This window comes from Oncorhynchus nerka, linkage group LG20 (assembly GCF_034236695.1).
Source record: "Oncorhynchus nerka isolate Pitt River linkage group LG20, Oner_Uvic_2.0, whole genome shotgun sequence".
In the NCBI taxonomy this organism is placed as follows: Eukaryota; Metazoa; Chordata; class Actinopteri; order Salmoniformes; family Salmonidae; genus Oncorhynchus; species Oncorhynchus nerka.
Genome location: NC_088415.1, coordinates 62,108,667 through 62,130,914, shown reverse-complemented (window position 1 = coordinate 62,130,914; position 22,248 = coordinate 62,108,667). Strand labels below are relative to the sequence as shown.

The 22,248-nt window shown below is 44.4% G+C and overlaps 1 protein-coding gene across 1 annotated transcript in view; it reads right to left on the bottom strand.

Annotated features, from left to right (window-relative positions):
• Nucleotides 1–11,890: 11,890 nt before the first annotated feature.
• Nucleotides 11,891–22,248, bottom strand: part of LOC115102915 (uncharacterized) — a 42,491-nt gene continuing 32,133 nt past the window's right edge. Inside the window, 12 exon segments of the mRNA XM_065006077.1 lie at nt 11,891–12,088; nt 12,227–12,295; nt 12,433–12,586; nt 13,710–13,873; nt 14,010–14,138; nt 14,295–14,535; nt 14,801–14,998; nt 18,594–18,726; nt 18,831–18,972; nt 19,281–19,434; nt 19,814–19,955; nt 20,551–20,828. Coding sequence (XP_064862149.1) covers nt 11,934–12,088; nt 12,227–12,295; nt 12,433–12,586; nt 13,710–13,873; nt 14,010–14,138; nt 14,295–14,535; nt 14,801–14,998; nt 18,594–18,726; nt 18,831–18,972; nt 19,281–19,434; nt 19,814–19,955; nt 20,551–20,828 — 1,959 coding nt within the window. The 3' untranslated portion in view covers nt 11,891–11,933.

Genomic DNA, 22,248 nt, shown 5'->3' with positions numbered 1-22,248 from the left:
GCAAGGAGGAAGCCACTGCTCCAAAACAGCCGTAAAAAAAGCCAGACTACAGTTTTCAACTGCACATGGGGACAAAGATCGTACTTTGGCGAAATGTCCTCTGGTCTGATGAAACAAAAATAGAATTGTTTGGCCATAATGACCATCGTTATGTTTCGAGGAAAAAGGGGGAGGCTTGCAAGCCAAAGAACACCATCCCAACCGTGAAGCACAGGGGTGACAGCATCATGTTGTGGGGTGATTTGCTGCAGGAGGGACTGGTGCACTTCACAAAATATATGGCATCATGAGGCAGGACAATTATGTCAATATATTGAAGCAACATCTGAAGACATCAGTCAGGAAGTTAAAGCTTGGTTGCAAATGGACAATGACCCCAAGCATGCTTCCAAAGTTGTGGCAAAATGGCTTATGTTTCTGTTGATATTATGGAGCTAATTTGGAAAAAAGTTTGGCGTTGTAGTGGTAGCATTTTCCGGTCGATTTCTCAGCCAAGCATGATGAACAAACGGGAGCTATTTCGCCTACAAAAATAATATTTTTGGAAGAAAGGAACATTTGCTATCTAACTGGGAGTCTCCTGAGTGAAAACATCCGAAGTTCTTCAAATGTAAATGATTTAATTTGGTTGCTTTTCTTATTTTCGTGAAAATGTTGCCTGCTGCCAGCAGAGCCTAGCATAGCATTATGCCATGATAAACTTACACAAATGCTTGTCTAGCGTTGGCTGTAATGCATATTTTGAAAATCTGAGATAACAGTGTGATTAACAAAAGGCTAAGCTTGTGTTTGAATATATTTCATTTGCGATTGTCATGAATAGGAAAAGTTTCTAGGGGTATTTATGTCCGCTGCATTATGCTAATTCGTTTGAGGCTATGATTACGCTCCCGGATCCGGGATTGCTAGTCGCAAAAGGTTAAGGACAACAAAGTCAAGGTATTCGAGTGGCCATCACAAAGCCCTGACTTCAATCCCATAGCAAATGTGTGGGCAGAACTGAAAAAGTGTGTGCGAGCAAGTAGGCCTACAAACCTGACTCAGTTACACCAGTTCTGTCAGGAGGAATGGGCCAGAATTCACCCAACTTATTATGGGAAGCTTGTGGAAGGCTACCCAAAACATTTGATCCAAGTTAAACAATTTAAAGGCAATGCTACCAAATATTAATTGAGCATATGTATACTTCTGACCCACTGGGAATGTGATGAAAGAAATAAAAGCTGAAATTTATTTGACTATGGATTCATTACATCTCCATTGGCGACCATTTGGAATTCTGCTTTCTGGTTAATTTTGAAATGAGCACCCTTTCTAGGATGTTTTCATATCATCTGAGGAATGTTTGTACCAAATTGCATGCTTTTTTTATCTGTTGCAATACAGTTTCCATGGTCAAATTCCGGCTATTATGGCAGCCATTTAAAATGTAGCAGTAACTCACTTCCTGTTCAATTTTGAAATGGGAACCCCTTCTGGGATGTTTTCATATCACCTGAGGAATGTTTGTACCAAATGTCATGCTTGTAACTGCTTCGTAAAGGGTATTTTCTTCCCTAAGGCCCTTGACTACTACCTGCTATAGCCCATTACTCTTGCCAACTCAGAAACAACTCTCTAGCCACTGTAGCTATCCAACAAAGTTTGTTTTCTTCAGCTGGCTGACAGCAGCTGCCCTAATCTATCAACTTTACATTCAGTACAGCCATGGTTACTGTGACAGTTGCATCCTCTTAACCGCATTGACAGATGCAAAATGATTCCCATGGATACATTGGGAGAAGTCGGTCTTTAGGTTTCATATTTCATTTGTCAAGTTTTGCAATAGAGTAATAGTGTTTGCACGTGAACAATGGTGCCCCCTACTGAATAAAGTACCCCAATTCACTGTAATAGACAAGAACTACTGTATGACTCGTCATTTTATGCTATACAGAAACATATATGTATTGAACATCAAAAACAGGAAATAACAGATATTTTCAACAACAAAGACCAAACCAGTGTGACGAGCCAAAAAAATATTACTCGTACTTGACCAAGGCATCATACACAAAACAATGAAAAGTGCAGACTTGAGTAAGCCTACCTACTTAACCATTTCCATTAAGTACAGTGCAAAGATGATCAATGAAAGGAAACAGTGCATAATTTACATTTTTCATAGTAATAAAGGCAACAAGAAAAACAAAAACAATTTCTCTAATAGCCTAGAATACAGGGGCGGACAGTGATTTGGAGGCCCCTGGCAGAGTAGATTACTTTCAGATGTTCATACAAAAAAATTCCAGCATCTGCACTGGAGAACGCATCCAAGGGGTTGGGGGGGTTCTCCCATTCTTCTCTACAGATCCTCTCAAGCTCTGTCAGATTGGATGGGGACCGTTGCTGTACAGCTATTCTCAGGTTTGTCCAGAGATGTTTGATCGGGTTCAAGTCCGGGCTCTGGCTGGGTCACTCAAGGATATTCAGAGACTTGTCCCGAAGCCATTCCTGCATTGTCTTGGCTGTGTGCTTAGGGTCGTTGTCCTGTTGGAAGGTGAACCTTCACCCCAGTCTGAGGTCTTGAGTGCTCTTGGAGCAGGTTATCATCAAGGATCTCTCCCTACTTTACTCCGTTCATCTTTTCCACCATCTCGTCTGGTCTCCCAGTCTCTGCCGCTGAAAAACTTCCCCACAGCATGATGCTTCCACCTCCATGCTTCACTGTAGGGATGGTGCCAGGTTTCTTCCAGACGTGACACTTGGCATTCAGGCCAAAGAGTTCAATCTTGGTTTCATCACTCCAGAAAATCTTGGATCAGTGTCCAACGGCCTGGGCTGGGCAGAGAGATTCTGACTAGTGGCCTGAGACTGGATTTGCTGAGGCAGATGGGGATCCAGGGGCGGCTCAGGTAAGTTGCATTCCCATGTCTCACAGAGTCTTGAGGGCTTGAAGAGTAAGGCACCTGATAAGGCCATTAGGGTTGGAGTTCGAGGAGGTACAGCTAAGTGTTCCACAGGCTCATTTCTTGCACATTGGGGTACAGGTGAGGTGTATGACCTTAAGCAGTTGTAGTGGATTGCTTGCGTCTCGGTAGTCTAGTCCAGCAGTTACCTGATCCTGTAGGTTCCACCAGGATCCTCTTCTGTAGATCCAAGGCACTCAGTGTGGTGAAAGCTTGTGACATGCTGTCATAGGGTTGTTAAGCCACACAAGGTCTCCTGGTTTGTAGGGGATGTGCCGGACATTTTTGTCGTAGTTGTGTTTTTGTTGTAACTGAGCATGTTCTCTGTTCTGTGCAGCAGATCCAAGGGCAGACTGGAGCTTGTGGGTAAGTTGACCTACATAATCTGCTGGCGTTGTGTGGAGGCTGTCATTCTCCCTACTGTCATTCTCCCTTCTCGACCATGTGTCAGAAAGAAGGGGCTGAAACCAGTTGTAGAGTGAATGCTGCTGTTGTAGGCCAGGGCAACTTGGTTGAGGCACTCATCCCAATCGCCAGGCTGTTGGGGCAGTGTCTTGGCCAGCTGATTGATAAGTGTCCTATTAAATCTTTCCACCATCCCATCACATTGTGGATGATAGGGGCTGGTCCTGGGGCCTCATTTATAAAACGGGCTTACGATCAATTTTGATCTTAAGTATGACTTATGCAGAAAAGTAGTTATTTATTAAACCTTACTTTGACTTGGAAATGATCTTCTCACTACGCAAAGTCTAGACTTGATGTAAGTGATTTACCTGCTGGTTACGTAGTGGTATTGCAGTTTGGGACATATGCATCCATGCCTGTGGTGAACTTTGCATTAGCTTTATGAATAATTTGTTAGGAATTATCAATTAAAGGAATTGTGAGGAATTAATTGCCAGACGCAAGGTGTTTTGAATTAAAAACAGGATGCGATGTTCTATAAATAGTGTGTCAAATTAGAAAAAAGTAACCATGGCTGTTCTTGCGTTGGAAGACTTTGAAAACCATGCTTTTAGAAGGGAAAGAGTTTTCGGAGACCGGAATGACTTTTTTGCGCATGATGATCCATGGCCTATAAATCGCAATCGTCTCCCAATAAATGTTCTGTTAGATTTATGTGCGGATTTAGCCCCTAAGTTGCAATTTGGCGCATGGCAGAACAAGGTCGGTTGTGGAGTGCACCATCGGACTGCTGAAGGGCATGTGCAGTCAATTTTAAGGTAATTTGAGATTTATAGATCATAGGTGTGTAAGTTACAAACAGGCTTCTTAGAAACTACGTAAGCAAGGTTTTTTATGCTCAGTATGTTTTATGAATCGAACGTAAGCACACTGTCAGAAGTGATCTTTCGACTAAGTTCAAGTATAAATCTAAGAACATTTTCATAAATGAGGCCCCAGGTCTTTTTAACTCCCAGCAACTGGCAATGACTCGGACAATGTCAGCCTTGAACTGAGGTTCTTGGTCAGTGTGCAATGTCTCTGGTGTGCTGTGTTTCCTGACAAAGTTCTCGAAAAGACACTTGGCCACAGTTGTAGTGCACTGGTCTTTCATGGCGTAGAGGTTGATGTACTTAGAAAAGTAATCCTTTACCACAAGCACGTATCTGTTGCCTCGGCTGGTGAAGGGCAGTTCCAGAATGACGGCCGTGACTTTCTGAAATGGCTTGGTTGCTACCACTGTCTTCATAGGTGCTTTCAGGTGTGGTGTATGAGCCCTCTTGGTGTCACATGGGATGCACTGTTTACACCATTCCCGTATGTCATTCAACATGAAAGGCCAGTAAAGCAGAGTTGGTGAGCATGTTGCAAGACCTTGTCAGCTGACAGATGGCCTGCCAAAGGGTTACAGTAAAGGATTTGGAGTACATCTTCCAGTATTGACTGAGGCACAATTACCTGATAGATGACTGACTTTGAGGCTGGGTGGTAGATTTTTCAGCAGAGCTGACCAACGTTGAATATCAGCCTATGGAATTTGTGTCAGTATGCTGGCCTGCGATGATTAATCTGCCAATGAGGCGGTTTCTGACCTTTTGTTCAGCCAGGATGGTGTCCTGCTGCTGCTCTTCCCATAGGTCCGGTCCCGTATTGGAGCATTTGTGGACAAAGATAGAGGAAGCTTCCACCTGATGTGTATCTGGTACTTGGCGGTACTCTGGAGAGGCAGGACGGTACTGGCGGTCGTTCAGGTGAGTAGTAGGCTTGTGATGGATGTTGAGCTTGACGGCTGGTGAGAAGCCACATGCTCCTCTTGCAGAATTATTGGATGGGATGGAGGTCCTGTTGGCCTAGAAGCCCAAACACTCTGACTCTTCAGGCCATTCACAGTGAGCGTCAGCAGCTCCACAGCATGAAGGAACTTCTCATCCGTGTCATTAGAACGAACCATAGCAACCTGGTCTCTGGCCGGTGCCACTGGTGGGTTCTCAGCATGTAGTTGGAGAGCTGCACGTGCTCTTCCACAGCGACTTGCGACGAGCAGCGCCTCTGATCCATTTTCATGAATTTTCACCTGCAAGGTAAGGTCCAATCCGACCACAAAGCAGCAAAACTTCTCCCCTTCTTGTGCTTTGTGGTCATAGTCTGGGAAGGCCTCCAGAACCAGACAAGTGATGTCAGCACTGTACACATCCAAGCTCTCACCAGGCTTCCTAGGGCGAGCATTCACAAATGTCTGAAAGAATGGAAGAGACTGCCTGGGGCCAAAGACTTCCTTCTGTTTGGTCTTGAAGGTCTTCTGAATGATTGGTGAAAGGTTGTCCCAGTAAAGGAATGCTGCATCAGCTAATTGTGTGGGTAATACTGATGCTAGCACAGAGTCCAACTCCACATCCGGCAGATTGTACATAGCTTGTACACCTACTTCAAGGCGACGAGACCAGCTAAGCAAATGACTCAGTGCCATCTCCCTGGTTAGCTGGTGGTAGGTCAATTTTCAGGAGCCCTGAGAAGTCTTGTGGGGTTACAGAGTCATTAGCATTGTCCAAAGGTCCAGCTTCATTCGCATTGACCCGAAATTCAGGATCATTGTTAGCATTGTTCAAAGATTCAGTTTCAGAGTCAGACATGCTGTTCCAAGAAATTAGCAAAAAGTTGCAAAAGTGATTTTGTTTGGGGGGGTGGTTATTTTTCCCTGGACATTGTGGATACCTTCCCCAGCTAGCATTAAGATATAGTACTCTTCTGGACAGCTGGTAAGAACTAGCTATTTGCTTGTTCTGCGAGATTTTGAGGATTACTGCAGTTTTGTCACGTTTGCCACATTCCAATACATACCATCGGTGTAAAGTACTTAAGTAAAAATACTTGAAAGTACTACTTAAGTAGTTTTCTGGGGGATATCTGTACTTACTTTACTATTTTTGACAACTTTTATCTTTACTTCACTACATTCCTGAAGAAAATGATGTACTTTTTACTCCATACATTTTCCCAGATACCCAAAATTAAAGTACTTGTTGCATTTTGAATGCTTAGCAGGACAGGACAATTATCTAATTCACACACTTATCAAGAAAACATCCCTGGTCATCCCTACTGCCTCTGATCTGGCGGAATCACGAAACACAAGCTTCGTTTGTAAACTATGCCTGAGTGTTGGAGCGTGCCCCTGGCTATCTGTAAAAAAATACAAATTAATATCAAATCAAAAAATATATTAAAAAATGGTCACATGCGCCAAATACAACAGGTGTCGACCTTACCTTGAAATGCTTACTTACAAGCCCTTAAGTACATTTGAGCAATTATATTTACTTTGATACCCAAGTATATTTAAAACCAAAAACTTTTAGACTTTTACTCAAGTAGGATTTTCTTGGGTGACTTACACTTTTACTTGAGTTTCTATCAAGGTATCTTTACTTTTACTCAAGTATGAAAATGGTGTACTTTTTTCACCACTGATAAATATCGAGGGTCTGATTCTGGTGACATGACGATCTATGCTTGACTGCCGTTTGACTGCCGCAGATACATAATAATCTCTTCATGTAGAATAAACAACCCGCACAGCATACCCGCACTGTATCTGCGAGCTATTGGCTAGAGGGCAAGTCTCAAGACCAGAGTATGCACATTTGCTTCTTATCGCAACAGTTTTTGTAACAAAACTATCAGTAGAGTTGAAAATGCATTGGAAACACGTTGAACTTTAGATTTGTATTCGGTATATCAAAACTTAAGTGAAAAAGTACATTTTGTGTGCAGAACCTCATCACACAATTATTTTTTTTATCCGCAACAAGTCCATTCGGTGGAAATATACCACTGATGGGAAAATGCACATATTTTCTTCATTCTAGAATATTTGCTTGAAAATCTGCTGCTAATTGGATGGAAACCTAGGGGGGGCCTCATCTTTGTATCTGCGCCATTATAGCGTCTGTGACGGCATGGGCAGCACCATTGACGTTATCTCGATGGTGCTTCTTCACAGTTGGCTGATCCTCGCCCTGATGACCTGATTGGACATGACTCCAACCGGGTCATCAGGAGGGATAAGCCAATGAAGTTGGAAGTCCCAGCCAGTTGACCACATTAAATGTGTTCTCACTAGTTACCACAGCTAAAGATTCAAACTTGTCTATTTCATAAAAATTCATGAAAACTGTGCTTTAAAAAACATTAAATAACAGGAACGAAAGTGATCCATTCATTTATCTGTTATTTTACCAGGTAAATTGACTGATAACACATTCTCATCTGCAGCAACGACCTGGGGAATAGGAGGAATGAGCCAATTGTAAACTGGGGATTATTAGGTGACCGTGATGGTCAGATTGGGAATTTAGCCAGGACACCAGGGTTTACACCCCTACTCTTACGATAAGTGCCATGGAATCTTTAATGACCTCAGAGAGTCAGGACACCCGTTTAACGTCCCATCTGAACGACGGCACCCTACACAGGGCAGTGTCCCCAATCACTGCCCTGGGGCATTGGGATATTATTATTTTTTTAGACCAGAGGAAAGAGTGCCTCCTACTGGCCCTTCAACACCACTTCCAGCAGCATCTGGTCTCCTATCCAGGAGCTGACCAGGACCGACCCTGCTTAGCTTCAGAAGCAAGCCAGCAGTGGTATGCAGGGTGTTTCATACTGTTCCTGAACAGAACCGTTATTTCAAAGGCATTGGGAACCTGTTAATAACGTTATTTTACGTAGCAGGCAAAAAAACGCAACCAAGAGCCTATGCAAAGACCTCACTCTGTCACTCAGAAACGTATTCCAATGTCTGCCTGCAAGCTGGAAATCTTTGACTGTACCTGCCCCTCCCCCTCTGAATCATAGGCTACTGTACTGACATTACAAGTGTGATTCAGAAGATGGGGAGAGAGATTTTGAATTAGCGAGAGAAGAATGGGTTAACTTTTTTAATGCTAGTTAAGAATCCTATAGGCCTAGTTATCACGTTTGACGTTGGATTTATTAACGACAAAAAGGTAAGACGTGTTTTTATTTTTTATTTATTATTTAGCTTGTTAGCTAAAAGGACATTCAAAGTTCTTCAATTTAAGCCGCTTCTCCTAGGTATAATTCTGTGGACCTAATTCAGATAATGCATGTCATAACAAGATGCCCAGAGCTTCAAGCCTCCTCCTCAATCCCCTCCTGCTATCTCCCCACCTAGGGTGAGCATTCGCAAAATTTCGCATCTTGCGCCATAGGCTATCTGTCCATCACGCATGTAAACAACTAGCTTGCTTGCTCTTTCTGAACTGATTGGTGAAGGAATTGAATGAGATAAATGTAAAAAGAAACAGTTGATTTCACTGTTAAACAACAGGTGTAGACTAACAGTGAAATGCTAACTTACGGGTCCTTCCCAACAATGCAGAGATAAAGAAATAGAAAAGTAAAACGTGTCATAAAAGTAATGATAAATACACAATGAGTAATGATAACTTGTAGTTTCTATATACATCACCAACCTCAAGACAAGCATACAATCTGTTGAGTCGTATGTCTCCAAATGTTTAATGTGGTTTTCATGTGGGTGTGTGTGTGTGTCTGTGTGTGACACTGCTTGTCCTTCTTGGCCTTCTCCAGCTCCTCATACTGCTTGATGTCGTAGATGAGTGTGAAGAGGTCATGCAAGTCAACGATCAGGGGCTCTGCCTGCTAGGGAGAGGGAGGGATGTGAAGGAAGAGGAGCACACACTTTCATCTTCCAGACGACACACACGCAGTTCACAAAACACTTGTGTCGCAATCCCAACTGTGGTGTCCCTCCTTCCCAGAGGCGTAGTCGAAGGCCCGGTGGTAGTCGAAGGCCTGGGTATCCTTGGCGATATAGGAGATTTCATCCACCGAGTGGTGATGCAGCAGAACCTGAACACACAGGGAGGAAGTGACATAAGTTAGAGTTAGGAAGTGATGTAGTAGATCTACGAAACAGGGAAGAGGAAGTGACAGATCAGGATCAGGAAATGGACTGATTTTATAGTTTAGTTAGATCCGGGAGTTTTTTCAGACGTGACCTGTCTAGGAAAATTCCTGGCTCGACTCTATACATTTCTATGAATTTCATGAATTCTTGAAATAATGTTTTGTTTCAAAATGAGGGAGTGAACTGGGAATTCACGGTAAGTAGGCAGGCAGACTTTGATGACCAGTCTGATGAGACAGGACAAGTGTTCAATGCTGCTACCCATCCCTGGAGTTGGCCACGGCACTCAGGGGTAAGCAGAGGTCAGGGGTCATCAACAGTCATGATAAGTGGGAACAACAGGATGCATCTGACACACACAGACACACAAAATAAAAGTTGTTATTGTTTGTGCTGCACACACATACACACACACTGAAGAGAGCCTCAGGAAAGGTGGGTGTAACAGAGTGCTATTATTTGTAATTACTTATATCTGTCATCAGATGACAGTAAGTGCCACACCTTACTACAGTAACTGTGCGTGGGTTAGTACACTACATGACCAAAAGTATGTGGACACCTGCTTGTCTAACAGCTCATTCCAAAATCATGGGCATTAATATGGAGTTGCTTCCCCCTTTGCTGCTTTAACAGCCTCCACTCTTCTGGGAAGGCTTTCCACTAGCTTTTGGAACATTGCTGAGGGGACTTGCTTCCATTCAGCCACAAGAGCATTAGTAAGGTCGGACACTGATGTTGGGCGATTAAGACTGGCTCGCAGTCGGCGTTCCAATTCATCCCAAAGGTGTTTGATGGGGTTGAGGTCAGGGCTCTGTGCAGGCCAGTCAAGTTCTTCCACACTGATCTCAACAAATGTATGGACCTAGATGAAACAGGATAGGGACATCCCCAAGCTGCTGTTACTAAGTTGGAAGCACAGAATCGTCTAGAATATCATTGTATACTGTAGCTTTAAGATTTCCCTTCACTAGAACTAAGGGGTCTATCCTGAACCATGAAAATCAGCCCCAGACCATAATTCCTCCTCCACCAAACTGTACAATTGGCACTATGCATTGGGGCAGGTAGCGTTCTCCTGGCATAAGCCAGAACCAGTTTTGTACGTGGGACTGCCAGATGGTGAAGCATGATTCATCACTCCAGAAAATGCATTTCCACTGCTCCAGAGTCCAATGGCTGCAAGCTTTACACCACTTCAACAGACACTTGGGATTGTGCATGGTGATCTTAGACTTGTGTGCATGCGGCTGTACGGCCATGGAAACCCATTTCAGGAAGCTCCCGAAGGAACAGTTCTTGTGCTGACGTTTCTTACAGAGGCAGTTTGGAACACGGTAGTGAGTGTTGTAACCAAGGTCAGACGATTTTTACGCACTTCAGCACTCGGCAGTCCCTTTCTGTGAGCTTGTGTGGCCTACCACTTCACTGCTGAGCTGTTGTTGCTACTAGATGTTTCCACATCACAATAACAGTACGTACAGTTGACCGGGGCAGCTCTAACAGGGCAGAAATTTGAAGAACTGACTCTCCACCCGGCACAGCCAGAAGAGGACTGGCCACCCCCCATAGCCTGGTTCCTCTCTAGGTTTCTTCCTAGGTTCTGCCCTTTCTAGGGAGTTTTTCCTAGCCACCGTGCTTCTACACCTGCATTGCTTGCTGTTTGGGGTTTTATGCTGGGTTTCTGTACAGCACTTTGAGATATCAGCTGATGTAATAAATGTGATTTGATTAGTTGGAACAGTGGCATCCTATGACAGTGCCACATTGAATGTCACTGAACTCTTCAGTAAGGCCATCCTACCGCCAATGTTTGTCTATGGAGATTGCATGTCTACGTGCTCGACTTTATACACCTGTCAGCAACGCGTGAGGCTGAAATAGCCGAATCTACTAATTTGTAGTGGTGTTCACATAGTTTTATGTGTATAGTGTATGTGTTGAGACTTCGTTGAGTGAAGAGCAATAGCAGAGTGGATGAGACAGAGCCTGCCATACTGTTGTCTGATAGGTTCCACGACGGACAGACCTGGAGTTGCTGGAGCGTGTGGTTTTCCTGTCAGTCAGGAAGTAAGACACGCCGACGGTGATGTGATAACCCCCGGCCAGACAGGGGCGCCGTCTGCCTTGGCTCCTCCTCTCAGAAACAACGCTGCTGATGTCATAAGAAAGACGGGACACAACCAATTTCATCACTACAGCAGGAAGTGGGAGTCAATACCAACGATGTATGTTTAAGGGGTAAAGGATGTTACCAAATCTTCTGATCTGATGAGAAAGATGGCCAAAATGTTTGTGTTTAGAAATAAAAACAAAGTCATTCTCTGTTATGCTTGATCACCTCAGTTTTTCTCAATTGGCTTACATGCATTTGTGTAATACAATTTGCAAATAAATTAATAAAAATCCTACAATGTGATTTTCTGGATTTTTTTTCTAATTTTGTCTGTCATATTTGAAGTGTACCTGTGATGAAAATTACAGATCATTTTGTCATAAGAGAGTCAAGAATGCAAACATATCACAGGCACATTTCCAAGGGTGACATGAATTATCTTTATTTCAATCAAGAGTCCGGGACAATATCAGAAACAATCAGTAGTGTCCATCTGGAGTCCTCTGCAGGCTATGCCTCCGCTGCTAGGTGCAGGGTTGTTACACTGGCGGCTCCGTGTCTTAGACCGCTCCGCGCAGGGTGACCACGAACCCCAGCAGCTCCAGCTGCCGTCTATGCCTATATCTATTTGGGACAAAGCTCAAAAGGTTAAACCTCGCCAACAGCATGGAAATGGCAATATTGTGGAAATTAAATAGAGATGTCAAAGCTACAGGTGAAGGCTTTTATCGTGTAGGTTTGTGTTTTAATTAAGAGAATGACCTGGTCGTTGGGTGATCTCACAACCCAGTCCACTGTAGCCAGATGGACACACACACTCACACCTGGTGCCTGGGGGGGGGGGGAGAGGAAGACATCATCCTCATCATCACTATCATCATCATATTTCGTAGTTTCACAAATCTACAAAGTATAGCTGGATCGGGGAGGAAGTCCTTTAAGCAGGGGGCTGGAGGGAGGTGGTTTACCTTTGAGAACAGCCAGTCCGTTGTTGCGGCAGGGGGCACAGCGGCAAGAGCTGTTCTCCTCCAGGTATTCAGCCAGGGCTCTCCTCAGGTTCTTCTTCAGCGAGTTAGCGCTGGAGAAGTCTCTGGCGGTCACCAGCTCATATAGCGGCCGCGTCTGTCACACAGACAACAACAACAACAACAATACTTTAACATCATCACAACCAGCTCAGGGCTGGAGTCTGACAGACTGGTAGAGGACACCTATAGAGGAACCTTTGGGAAATCTGAATGAGAGAGAGAGAGAGAGAGAGAGCGAGAGAGAGAGAGAGAGAGAGAGAGAATGAGAGGTGCATGAAGAGAGTGATAAAATAAAGAGTAAAATAGTGAGTGAGATAAATAGAAAGGACAAGTCCCAGGTTGCTAAAGAGAAGTGAAAGAGAATAGAATTCTGTAGTAAACTGTAGTATTTTGAAGAAAACTATACTACACGACAGTATTACATTTGCATATAGCCTGTCCATTCCCCTCCCCCATATCCCAATTTGTGCCACCCGTAAGTGAAAAACCTAAGTATAGACAATATACTGTGTTCCCTACAGGTTATAAAAAAGATTAGCTCTGAACTATCACTTTAGACCTCAGTTCTACTTACTTACTTACTTACTTACTTACTTACCTACCTACCTACTTCCTATATATCTACTTACAGATTATGGAAAATTTGCTCTTTCAGTATTTTGTCCAGTAGTTTTCTTTAAGGACAAAACCCCCACAGTTTTGCCAAAGATAATACAAAGAAAAAACTCTAGTAAATACTATAGTAATGTCTGCAAAAACCCTACAATAATTACTACTGTACAGTATAAACACTACAATAAATACTACGGTACAGTATAAACACTACAATAAATACTACTGTACAGTATAAACACTACAATAATTACTACTGTTTAGTATAAACACTACTTTTTTTTCTACAGTATTTACAGTAAACAGTAAACACCACAGTATACTACAGTCATGTCTGCAACACTGCAGTAAATACTATAGCATTAACTGTAGTGTTTTTGCAGACTATAGACTAAAGTCTGCCAAAAACACTACAGTGAACACTACAGCAAAGTCTTCAAAAAACACTACAGTGAACACTACAGCAAAGTATTCAAAAAACACTACAGTGAATACTATAGTATTTAACCATAGTATACGATAGTATTTTTTCATGTGGGTGTAGAATGAGAGGGAGTGTATACAAAAGAGACTGAGATAAATGGAGAGAGAGACCGCATTCCCACCACGCTGCGGATGAAGTCAGGGTTGTAATGCACTGCTTCTCCCCACAGTCTCATCAGTTGTGGCGTGGGCAGCTTCTTGGCAGCCAGCGAGGTGATGGACTCACTGTCACCCCCCCGAACCACCGCGACAAAGTCCTCCACCATGCTGCCTTTCACTGTGTCCTCTAGAGGAGGAGGGAGACGGCGCGGAGAGAGAGGAAGATAGAGACAGTTAAAGAGGAGGAGGAAATGGCTATTTGTTCTACAGTACGAGACAGAAAGAGAGACCCGTGTTGCCGGTGATCTAGATCCACTCCTCACCTCCCATTTCATTGAGCAGACCATCACAACCACCTCCCTCGACCCCCACAGTCACATACACTCCCTTGATGTTGGCCCCCACCTTCAGACCTATCTGCACACAGTTCTTGTAGGCTTCCAGAGAGTAATCTAAAATGGGAGTGGAGATATAGTAGAGTATTACTACTACCATTGTGATATGGTACTTTATTTCATTTGTCCATGGGTAGCTGCTGTGAAATGTCACCCTAAGGCCCCGCAGTGCACTAGCCTCTTTGTATGGAATAGCAAAGCATCGTCGGTCACCTGTCTTCTCCAGCTTCTCCTTGTCCAGGATGACCGTGTACTCGTAGTCTCCTCCCAGGGTAGCCTCTGTTATGTAATGGGTGCCATAGTCTCTGTAGATCTGTCTGTACTCTCCGTAGTTGTAGGACTGGGGCAAGGCACGAAGACGCAGGAAGAACTCCGGGTGCAGCATCAGATCCTCTGACTTCAGGATGTATCGGGCCAGTTGCAGCTCTGCCTTGGCCTGGACAAAGCTGTTTTCCTGTGGAGGGGTGGCGGGCAAAGGGGCGTGTCAGGAGGGCTTGGTTACTGACTGTGAATGACCCAAAACGTTGATTTTGGGGTGAATTGTGCCTTTGTGTTGTTCAGAACATTGCAGATAGAAATGTACCGGTAATAAATAGAGCCGGCTCAGTTCCCTATTATACAAGACAGACAATCATATCTGTTCTACACAATGCATTTCTATCGGGAACATTCTGTAATGATGCTCTCTTCTGAACAGACCCCTGATGGACAACTCTCACCTTCCTAGAGGCGCGGCGTATTTTCTTCTCTGACTTGGAGTATTTGGAGTCAGCGTAGTTGAAGCCGAACTCGGCCACGCCCGGCACGGCAAAGCCAATGGACACCGTGGTCTTGGAAGAGCGCTCCGTCATGGTGTAATGGACAAACTCAGAGTATGACTCGAAAGACTGCAGCTTGAAGTCGTATGTGCCTTTGGTCTGTGGCAGACAAACAAGAGAAAAGTAATGTTTACATTCACTACAGGTCACAGTCACACACGTACTGTAGCAGCAACCCAGTTATGAATAAATGTATCCTCTATACTGCTCTTAAAACACCTGAAATCATGAAGCATATTGCTGAGACAACATGTCTGTATTGTCCAGTTATATTAATCATTAGAAATGTGGTAGTGTAGAAGAAAGAAGGATGCATTTTAAGAGTATTCGATTAGGGCCCTTGCTAATGCTGTAGGTTATAAAGCTTCCTACCTCCAGTGTGTACTGCTATAGGTTATAAGGCTTCCTACCTCCAGTGTGTACTGCTATAGGTTATAAAGCTTCCTACCTCCAGTGTGTACTGCTATAGGTTATAAGGCTTCCTACCTCCAGTGTGTACTGCTGCAGGTTATAAGGCTTCCTATCTCCAGTGTGTACTGCTGCAGGTTATAAGGCTTCCTACCTCCAGTGTGTACTGCTATAGGTTATAAGGCTTCCTACCTCCAGTGTGTACTGCTGCAGGTTATAAAGCTTCCTACCTCCAGTGTGTACTGCTATAGGTTATAAAGCTTCCTACCTCCAGTGTGTACTGCTGTAGGTTATAAGGCTTCCTACCTCCAGTGTGTACTGCTGCAGGTTATAAGGCTTCCTACCTCCAGTGTGTACTGATGTAAGTTATAAGGCTTCCTACCTCCAGTGTGTACTGCTGCAGGTTATAAGGCTTCCTACCTCCAGTGTGTACTGCTGCAGGTTATAAGGCTTCCTACCTCCAGTGTGTACTGATGTAGGTTATAAGGCTTCCTACCTCCAGTGTGTACTGCTGCAGGTTATAAGGCTTCCTACCTCCAGTGTGTACTGCTGCAGGTTATAAGGCTTCCTACCTCCAGTGTGTACTGATGTAGGTTATAAGGCTTCCTACCTCCAGTGTGTACTGATGTAGGTTATAAGGTTTCCTACCTCCAGTGTGTACTGCTGCAGGTTATAAGGCTTCCTACCTCCAGTGTGTACTGCTGTAGGTTATAAGCCTTCCTACCTCCAGTGTGTCCTGCTGTAGGTTATAAGGTTTCCTACCTCCAGTGTGTACTGCTGCAGGTTATAAGGCTTCCTACCTCCAGTGTGTACTGCTGTAGGTTATAAGCCTTCCTACCTCCAGTGTGTCCTGCTGTAGGTTATAAGGCTTCCTACCTCCAGTGTGTACTGCTGTAGGTTATACGCCTTCCTACCTCCAGTGTGTCCTGCTGTAGGTTATAAGGCATCCTACCTCCAGTGTGTACTGATGTAAGTTATAAGGCTTCCTACCTCCAGTGTGTACTGATGTAGGTTATAAGGCTTTCTACATCCAGTGTGTACTGCTGTAGGTTATAAGGCTTCCTACCTCCAGTGTGTACTGCTGCAGGTTATAAGGCATCCTACCTCCAGTGTGTACTGCTGCAGGTTATAAGTCCATGGAGAACAAGAGCACCTCCTCCCAGCTGCCCACTGCACTGAGGCTAGGTAACACGGTCACCACCGATAAACCCATGATTATCGAAAACTTCAACAAGCATTTCTCAACGGCTGGCCATGCCTTCCGCCTGGCTACTCCAACCTCGGCCAACAGCTCCGCCCCCCCCCCGCGGCTACTCGCCCAAGCCTCTCCAGGTTCTCCTTTACCCAAATCCAGATAGCAGATGTTCTGAAAGAGCTGCAAAACCTGGACCCGTACAAATCAGCTGGGCTTGACAATCTGGACCCTCTATTTCTGAAACTATCCGCCGCCATTGTCGCAACCCCTATTACCAGCCTGTTCAACCTCTCTTTCATATCATCTGAGATCCCCAAGGATTGGAAAGCTGCCGCAGTCATCCCCCTCTTCAAAGGGGGAGACACCCTGGACCCAAACTGTTACAGACCTATATCCATCCTGCCATGCCTATCTAAGGTCTTCGAAAGCCAAGTCAACAAACAGGTCACTGACCATCTCGAATCCCACCGTACCTTCTCCGCTGTGCAATCTGGTTTCCGAGCCGGTCACGGGTGCACCTCAGCCACGCTCAAGGTACTAAACGATATCATAACCGCCATCGATAAAAGACAGTACTGTGCAGGCGTCTTCATCGACCTTGCCAAGGCTTTCGACTCTGTCAATCACCATATTCTTATCGGCAGACTCAGTAGCCTCGGTTTTTCGGATGATTGCCTTGCCTGGTTCACCAATTACTTTGCAGACAGAGTTCAGTGTGTCAAATCGGAGGGCATGCTGTCCGGTCCTCTGGCAGTCTCTATGGGGGTGCCACAGGGTTCAATTCTCGGGCCGACTCTTTTCTCTGTATATATCAATGATGCTGCTCTTGCTGCGGGCGATTCCCTGATCCACCTCTACGCAGACGACACCATTCTATATACTTCCGGCCCGTCCTTGGACACTGTGCTATCTAACCTCCAAACGAGCTTCAATGCCATACAACACTCCTTCCGTGGCCTCCAACTGCTCTTAAACGCTAGTAAAACCAAATGCATGCTTTTCAACCGTTCGCTGCCTGCACCCGCACGCCTGACCAGCATCACCACCCTGCATGGTTCCGACCTTGAATATGTGGACATCTATAAGTACCTAGGTGTCTGGCTAGACTGTAAACTCTCCTTCCAGACTCATATCAAACATCTCCAATCGAAAATCAAATCAAGAGTCGGCTTTCTATTCCGCAACAAAGCCTCCTTCACTCACGCCGCCAAGCTTACTCTAGTAAAACTGACAATCCTACCGATCCTCGACTTCGGCGATGTCATCTACAAAATGGCTTCCAACACTCTACTCAGCAAACTGGATGCAGTCTATCACAGTGCCATCCGTTTTGTCACTAAAGCACCTTATACCACCCACCACTGCGACTTGTATGCTCTAGTTGGCTGGCCCTCGCTACATATTCGTCGCCAAACCCACTGGCTCCAGGTCATCTACAAGTCCATGCTAGGTAAAGCTCCGCCTTATCTCAGTTCACTGGTCACGATGGCAACACCCATCCGTAGCACGCGCTCCAGCAGGTGTATCTCATTGATCATCCCTAAAGCCAACACCTCATTCGGCCGCCTCTCGTTCCAGTACTCTGCTGCCTGTGACTGGAACGAATTGCAAAAATCGCTGAAGTTGGAGACTTTTATCTCCCTCACCAACTTCAAACATCAGCTATCTGAGCAGCTAACCGATCGCTGCAGCTGTACATAGTCTATTGGTAAATAGCCCACCCATTTTCACCTACCTCATCCCCATACTGTTTTATTTATTTACTTTTCTGCTCTTTTGCACACCAATATCTCTACCTGTACATGACCATCTGATCATTTATCACTCCAGTGTTAATCTGCAAAATTGTAATTATTCGCCTACCTCATGCCTTTTGCACACATTGTATATAGACTCCCCCCTTTTTTTTCTACTGTGTTATTGACTTGTTAATTGTTTACTCCATGTGTAACTCTGTGTTGTCTGTTCACACTGCTATGCTTTATCTTGGCCAGGGCGCAGTTGCAAATGAGAACTTGTTCTCAAGTAGCCTACCTGGTTAAATAAAGGTGAAATAAAAAAATAAATAAAAAAATAAATAAGGCTTCCTACCTCCAGTGTGTACTGCTGCAGGTTATAAGGCTTCCTGAACCTGATGTCCTGGATGTAGTGAGGCAAGCAACTGCCTGCGTAGTATCTGTTGTCAATGACCACTCCCTCTAAGTTACTGTTCAGTATGTTGATTCTACAGGAGAGAGAAAGGGATTCACTTTCACGTAACTCCAGTGCAGATGTCAATGTGTACGCCGAGCTCAAGTTTTTACTCGGCCCACAGTGAACATGCCTCACCCTTTGGCCAGGTTCTCGATACCATGGTACTCCTGTGCCTCCTGCTTGCAGGCCTTGTTCACCTTCTGACAGCCCTTCTCATCTGACCAGTCCCCACAGTCATCATCCCCATTACAGCGCAGGTCTATAGGCACACAGCGCCCTGGGAAGACACACAGGTCACATCTCAAATCACACCACATTCCCTATGTGGTCATCTAGTTTTGTTTCAGAGCCCTATACTGGCAGTGCACTTTGTGGAGTAAAACTTTTCATTTGATATACAGCACTTTTTTAAATTTGATTTTTTTTTACATCCACACAGACATCTAGAAGACATGCAGGGGACTAAGCCGTGTAAAAATAGCAGGCATATAGTTTTGAGATCAGAGGAGAGAATACCAGTGGTTAGGATTATTCAAATCAGGCTTAACGTTAGGGTTAATTTGGTGGATTGTGTGGAAAGAATACCTGTGTAAGTGCAGAGGAAGCCTTCACACAGAGGTGTTTCATCATGTGTACAGTCGTAGCGAGATGGAGGGCTACAGGGCTCCACCTCTTTGCCCTGGACATGACAGGGCTCCCCGCCAAACTGAGATGGCTGGACAAGCTTAGCATAACGATACTGGGGGAAGGGCGATGGAAAGGGGAGGGTGAGAGAGAATAAAAGACAATTGAAAACAATTCGAATGCTACAGTGCAACACCTAAGTGCCCACTTACTGTACAGCTATTAGTCACAAAAAGGCTGCATTACCTAGGCTGCATTACACAGGCTGCATTACCCAGTCTGCATTACCCAATCTGTGCACAGAATGTGAAATACATCCCATGTCCGTTATGATATCAGAACTATGTTTTCACTCTCTCTTTATCCATGTCAAGTGGATTACAGACAGCAACCTGTGCCACTTACGCTATACTCTCCACTAACAGGTTTTTATCTACCATTCTCCTCCTCATCATCATCATCATCCATTTCTTCCTCCTCCTGCTAATATTCACCCTCTTCTTCCTGCAGACATCGCAGCGCGTCCAGGAGGACCACTCTGATTGTACACAGTCCACTGGCTGCACGGCGACCTGAGTCCCCACAGACCGAGCCTCACGGACGCCACTGGGCTCCTCGCCACTGCCGGCAACATCACTGAAACATAGGTCACCATAATTCACAGCTCACCGCACTGCATCAGCCTATTATATTAGTCAAGCAGGGTACGACGGGAGGAATCATCTGTGTGTTGATGTGCTAGAAAATCATTATGGTTTCAAAAAGGTGGACTTCTTTGAAGAAATATGCACACACACACACACACACACACACACACACACACACACACACTAAAACTAAACCTAGCTCCTAACCCTGATTCTAACTTTAACCCTAAACCCCCTAGAAATAGCATTTGACCTTGTGGGGACTAACACAATGTCCCCAGTTGGTCAAATGTTTGTTAGTTTACTATTCTTGTGGGGACTTCTGCAAACACACCATTTTCTATTCTCAATGGACTTTTGCATTGATTTAAACAGCCAACAATTGAAATCCAGAATAATGTTCCCTCCCGTTGTACCTCCATCTAGGCCTCCAAGGCCTCCATCTAAAACCTTACCCATCGGGAGTAAGTGTACTGCAATGAACCTCACATTAAGTCATACAATGTCTGGTATTGATGCTTGTCGAGGACAGCCATTGCCCTTGAATCTCTATCTTCCACACACAGAGTGAATTAAGGTCTTACCGGAGTAGAAGCAAGCACAATGCAGCACAGAGGAGGCAGTAGCCTAGGCCAACTGTAGGCTTTAACGTGGACACAGAGAGCATGGTAGTTGTGGTGGATCTGAAAAATCTCCAATAAAGACGGACGCACAGACCTGACGAGACAACAGTGTGTTCAGTTGTGTGTGTGTGTGTGTGTGTGTGTGCGCGTGCGTGCGTGTACTTATGAGTGTGTGTACATGTGTGTTTGTCCGTGCGCGTGTGTGTGTTCAGGTATCTCTGTCTGTGTGTAAACACACACTGATCAATACAAGCGGGGGCATGGACTCAATGTTAGGTTCAGACCGTGAGTCTGTTACGGGAATCTCCACTTTCATAAGTCAGGTATTAGGAAACTCAAAGCACACAGATCATGTTTGGTGTACAGTACGTTATGTTGGTCTGGAGATCTCCCACACTGTTTGTTTACCTTGTTTGACCTCATTCAAATGACCCTTGACAGAAACATCAGCTCCACTCCACACAATATGTAGTGATTGCTTATAAATGTAAAAACAAAAAGCTATTTGAAATAGATTGAGGTCAACTTCAGTTAAAATGCTTCATGTAGGTTTGTGTTGGTGGATATATGCCAATTAACAACACACAATTACAGAGTCATGTACGGTTGGCAGAAACATGGTAGAAAACCTTTTAAAATGGAGGAGGTACTATCTCAACAGCATTAAGAATGACCTCGTTTCCATTCTCCATTTCAAAAAGCTTTCTTCTGCATGTGCTGACTGGACAGGGCCCAGGTAATAGCAAGAACACAGCCCCCTCTGTTGGATCCATTGAGTTGGATACATGCTAAATACATGCAGGACTTATTTCAGGGTCGCTGAAATGACCAGGTGTTTTCTTAGAAAGCACACCGTGAAATGGTAATTCGACAGCAATATCCTATGAATGACCATTTTTTGTTGCGGTACCCAGTGTTACAAATGGCTGACGCAACATACAAAGTTCAGGAGAAAACGGTGAATCACATGATCTTTTATTTGTGACTGAACAGTGGGCATAGAGTAGCACAGTAGATGGGACGAAATATACGTACAAAAAGTCCTCTTTCTCTTTTCAAGACCGTTCGGGGGATTCATAAATAAAATGGGACCATTTCGCTTAGCTTTTTCTTAGACGAGCAGGGTTACAGTTATTATCATCGTAGTCTAGAAGTAAATAGTAATCATATTTATATTATTTCATAGCCATATAAAGTCTCCACGTTTTGGCCATTTGTAACTCTGCGAAGCGGACAGACCTACAATATGCCCCAAACCCTCAGTTGCATCAATGAATTGTGTTACTGAAATACAATGACAGGACGATGTAACAGTGACAGGGCAACCAAACCTGTCCAACTGATAGTAATAAGGCATAGTAATGTACTCTGGAGTCTGCAGCTGGATGGGCCATCTCAACTAGCTTATTGGTTTTGGTTCCTAGAAACCACCTAGATATGTCTAGCAGACCTGGGTTCAAATACCATTTGAGATCATTTCAAATTGTGTGATTGAGCTTGCCTGTTGCAATGGGGCCAATAGGAAATTCCCAAAATGCAAACCCCGCCCACCTGGCACTAGAGGCAGGCTAAAGCAAATGCTCAAAAGTATTTAAATAGTATTTGAACCCAGATCTGGAAGCAGTAGAGTAGATCAACATTGAGTTTGAAAGCAAAACA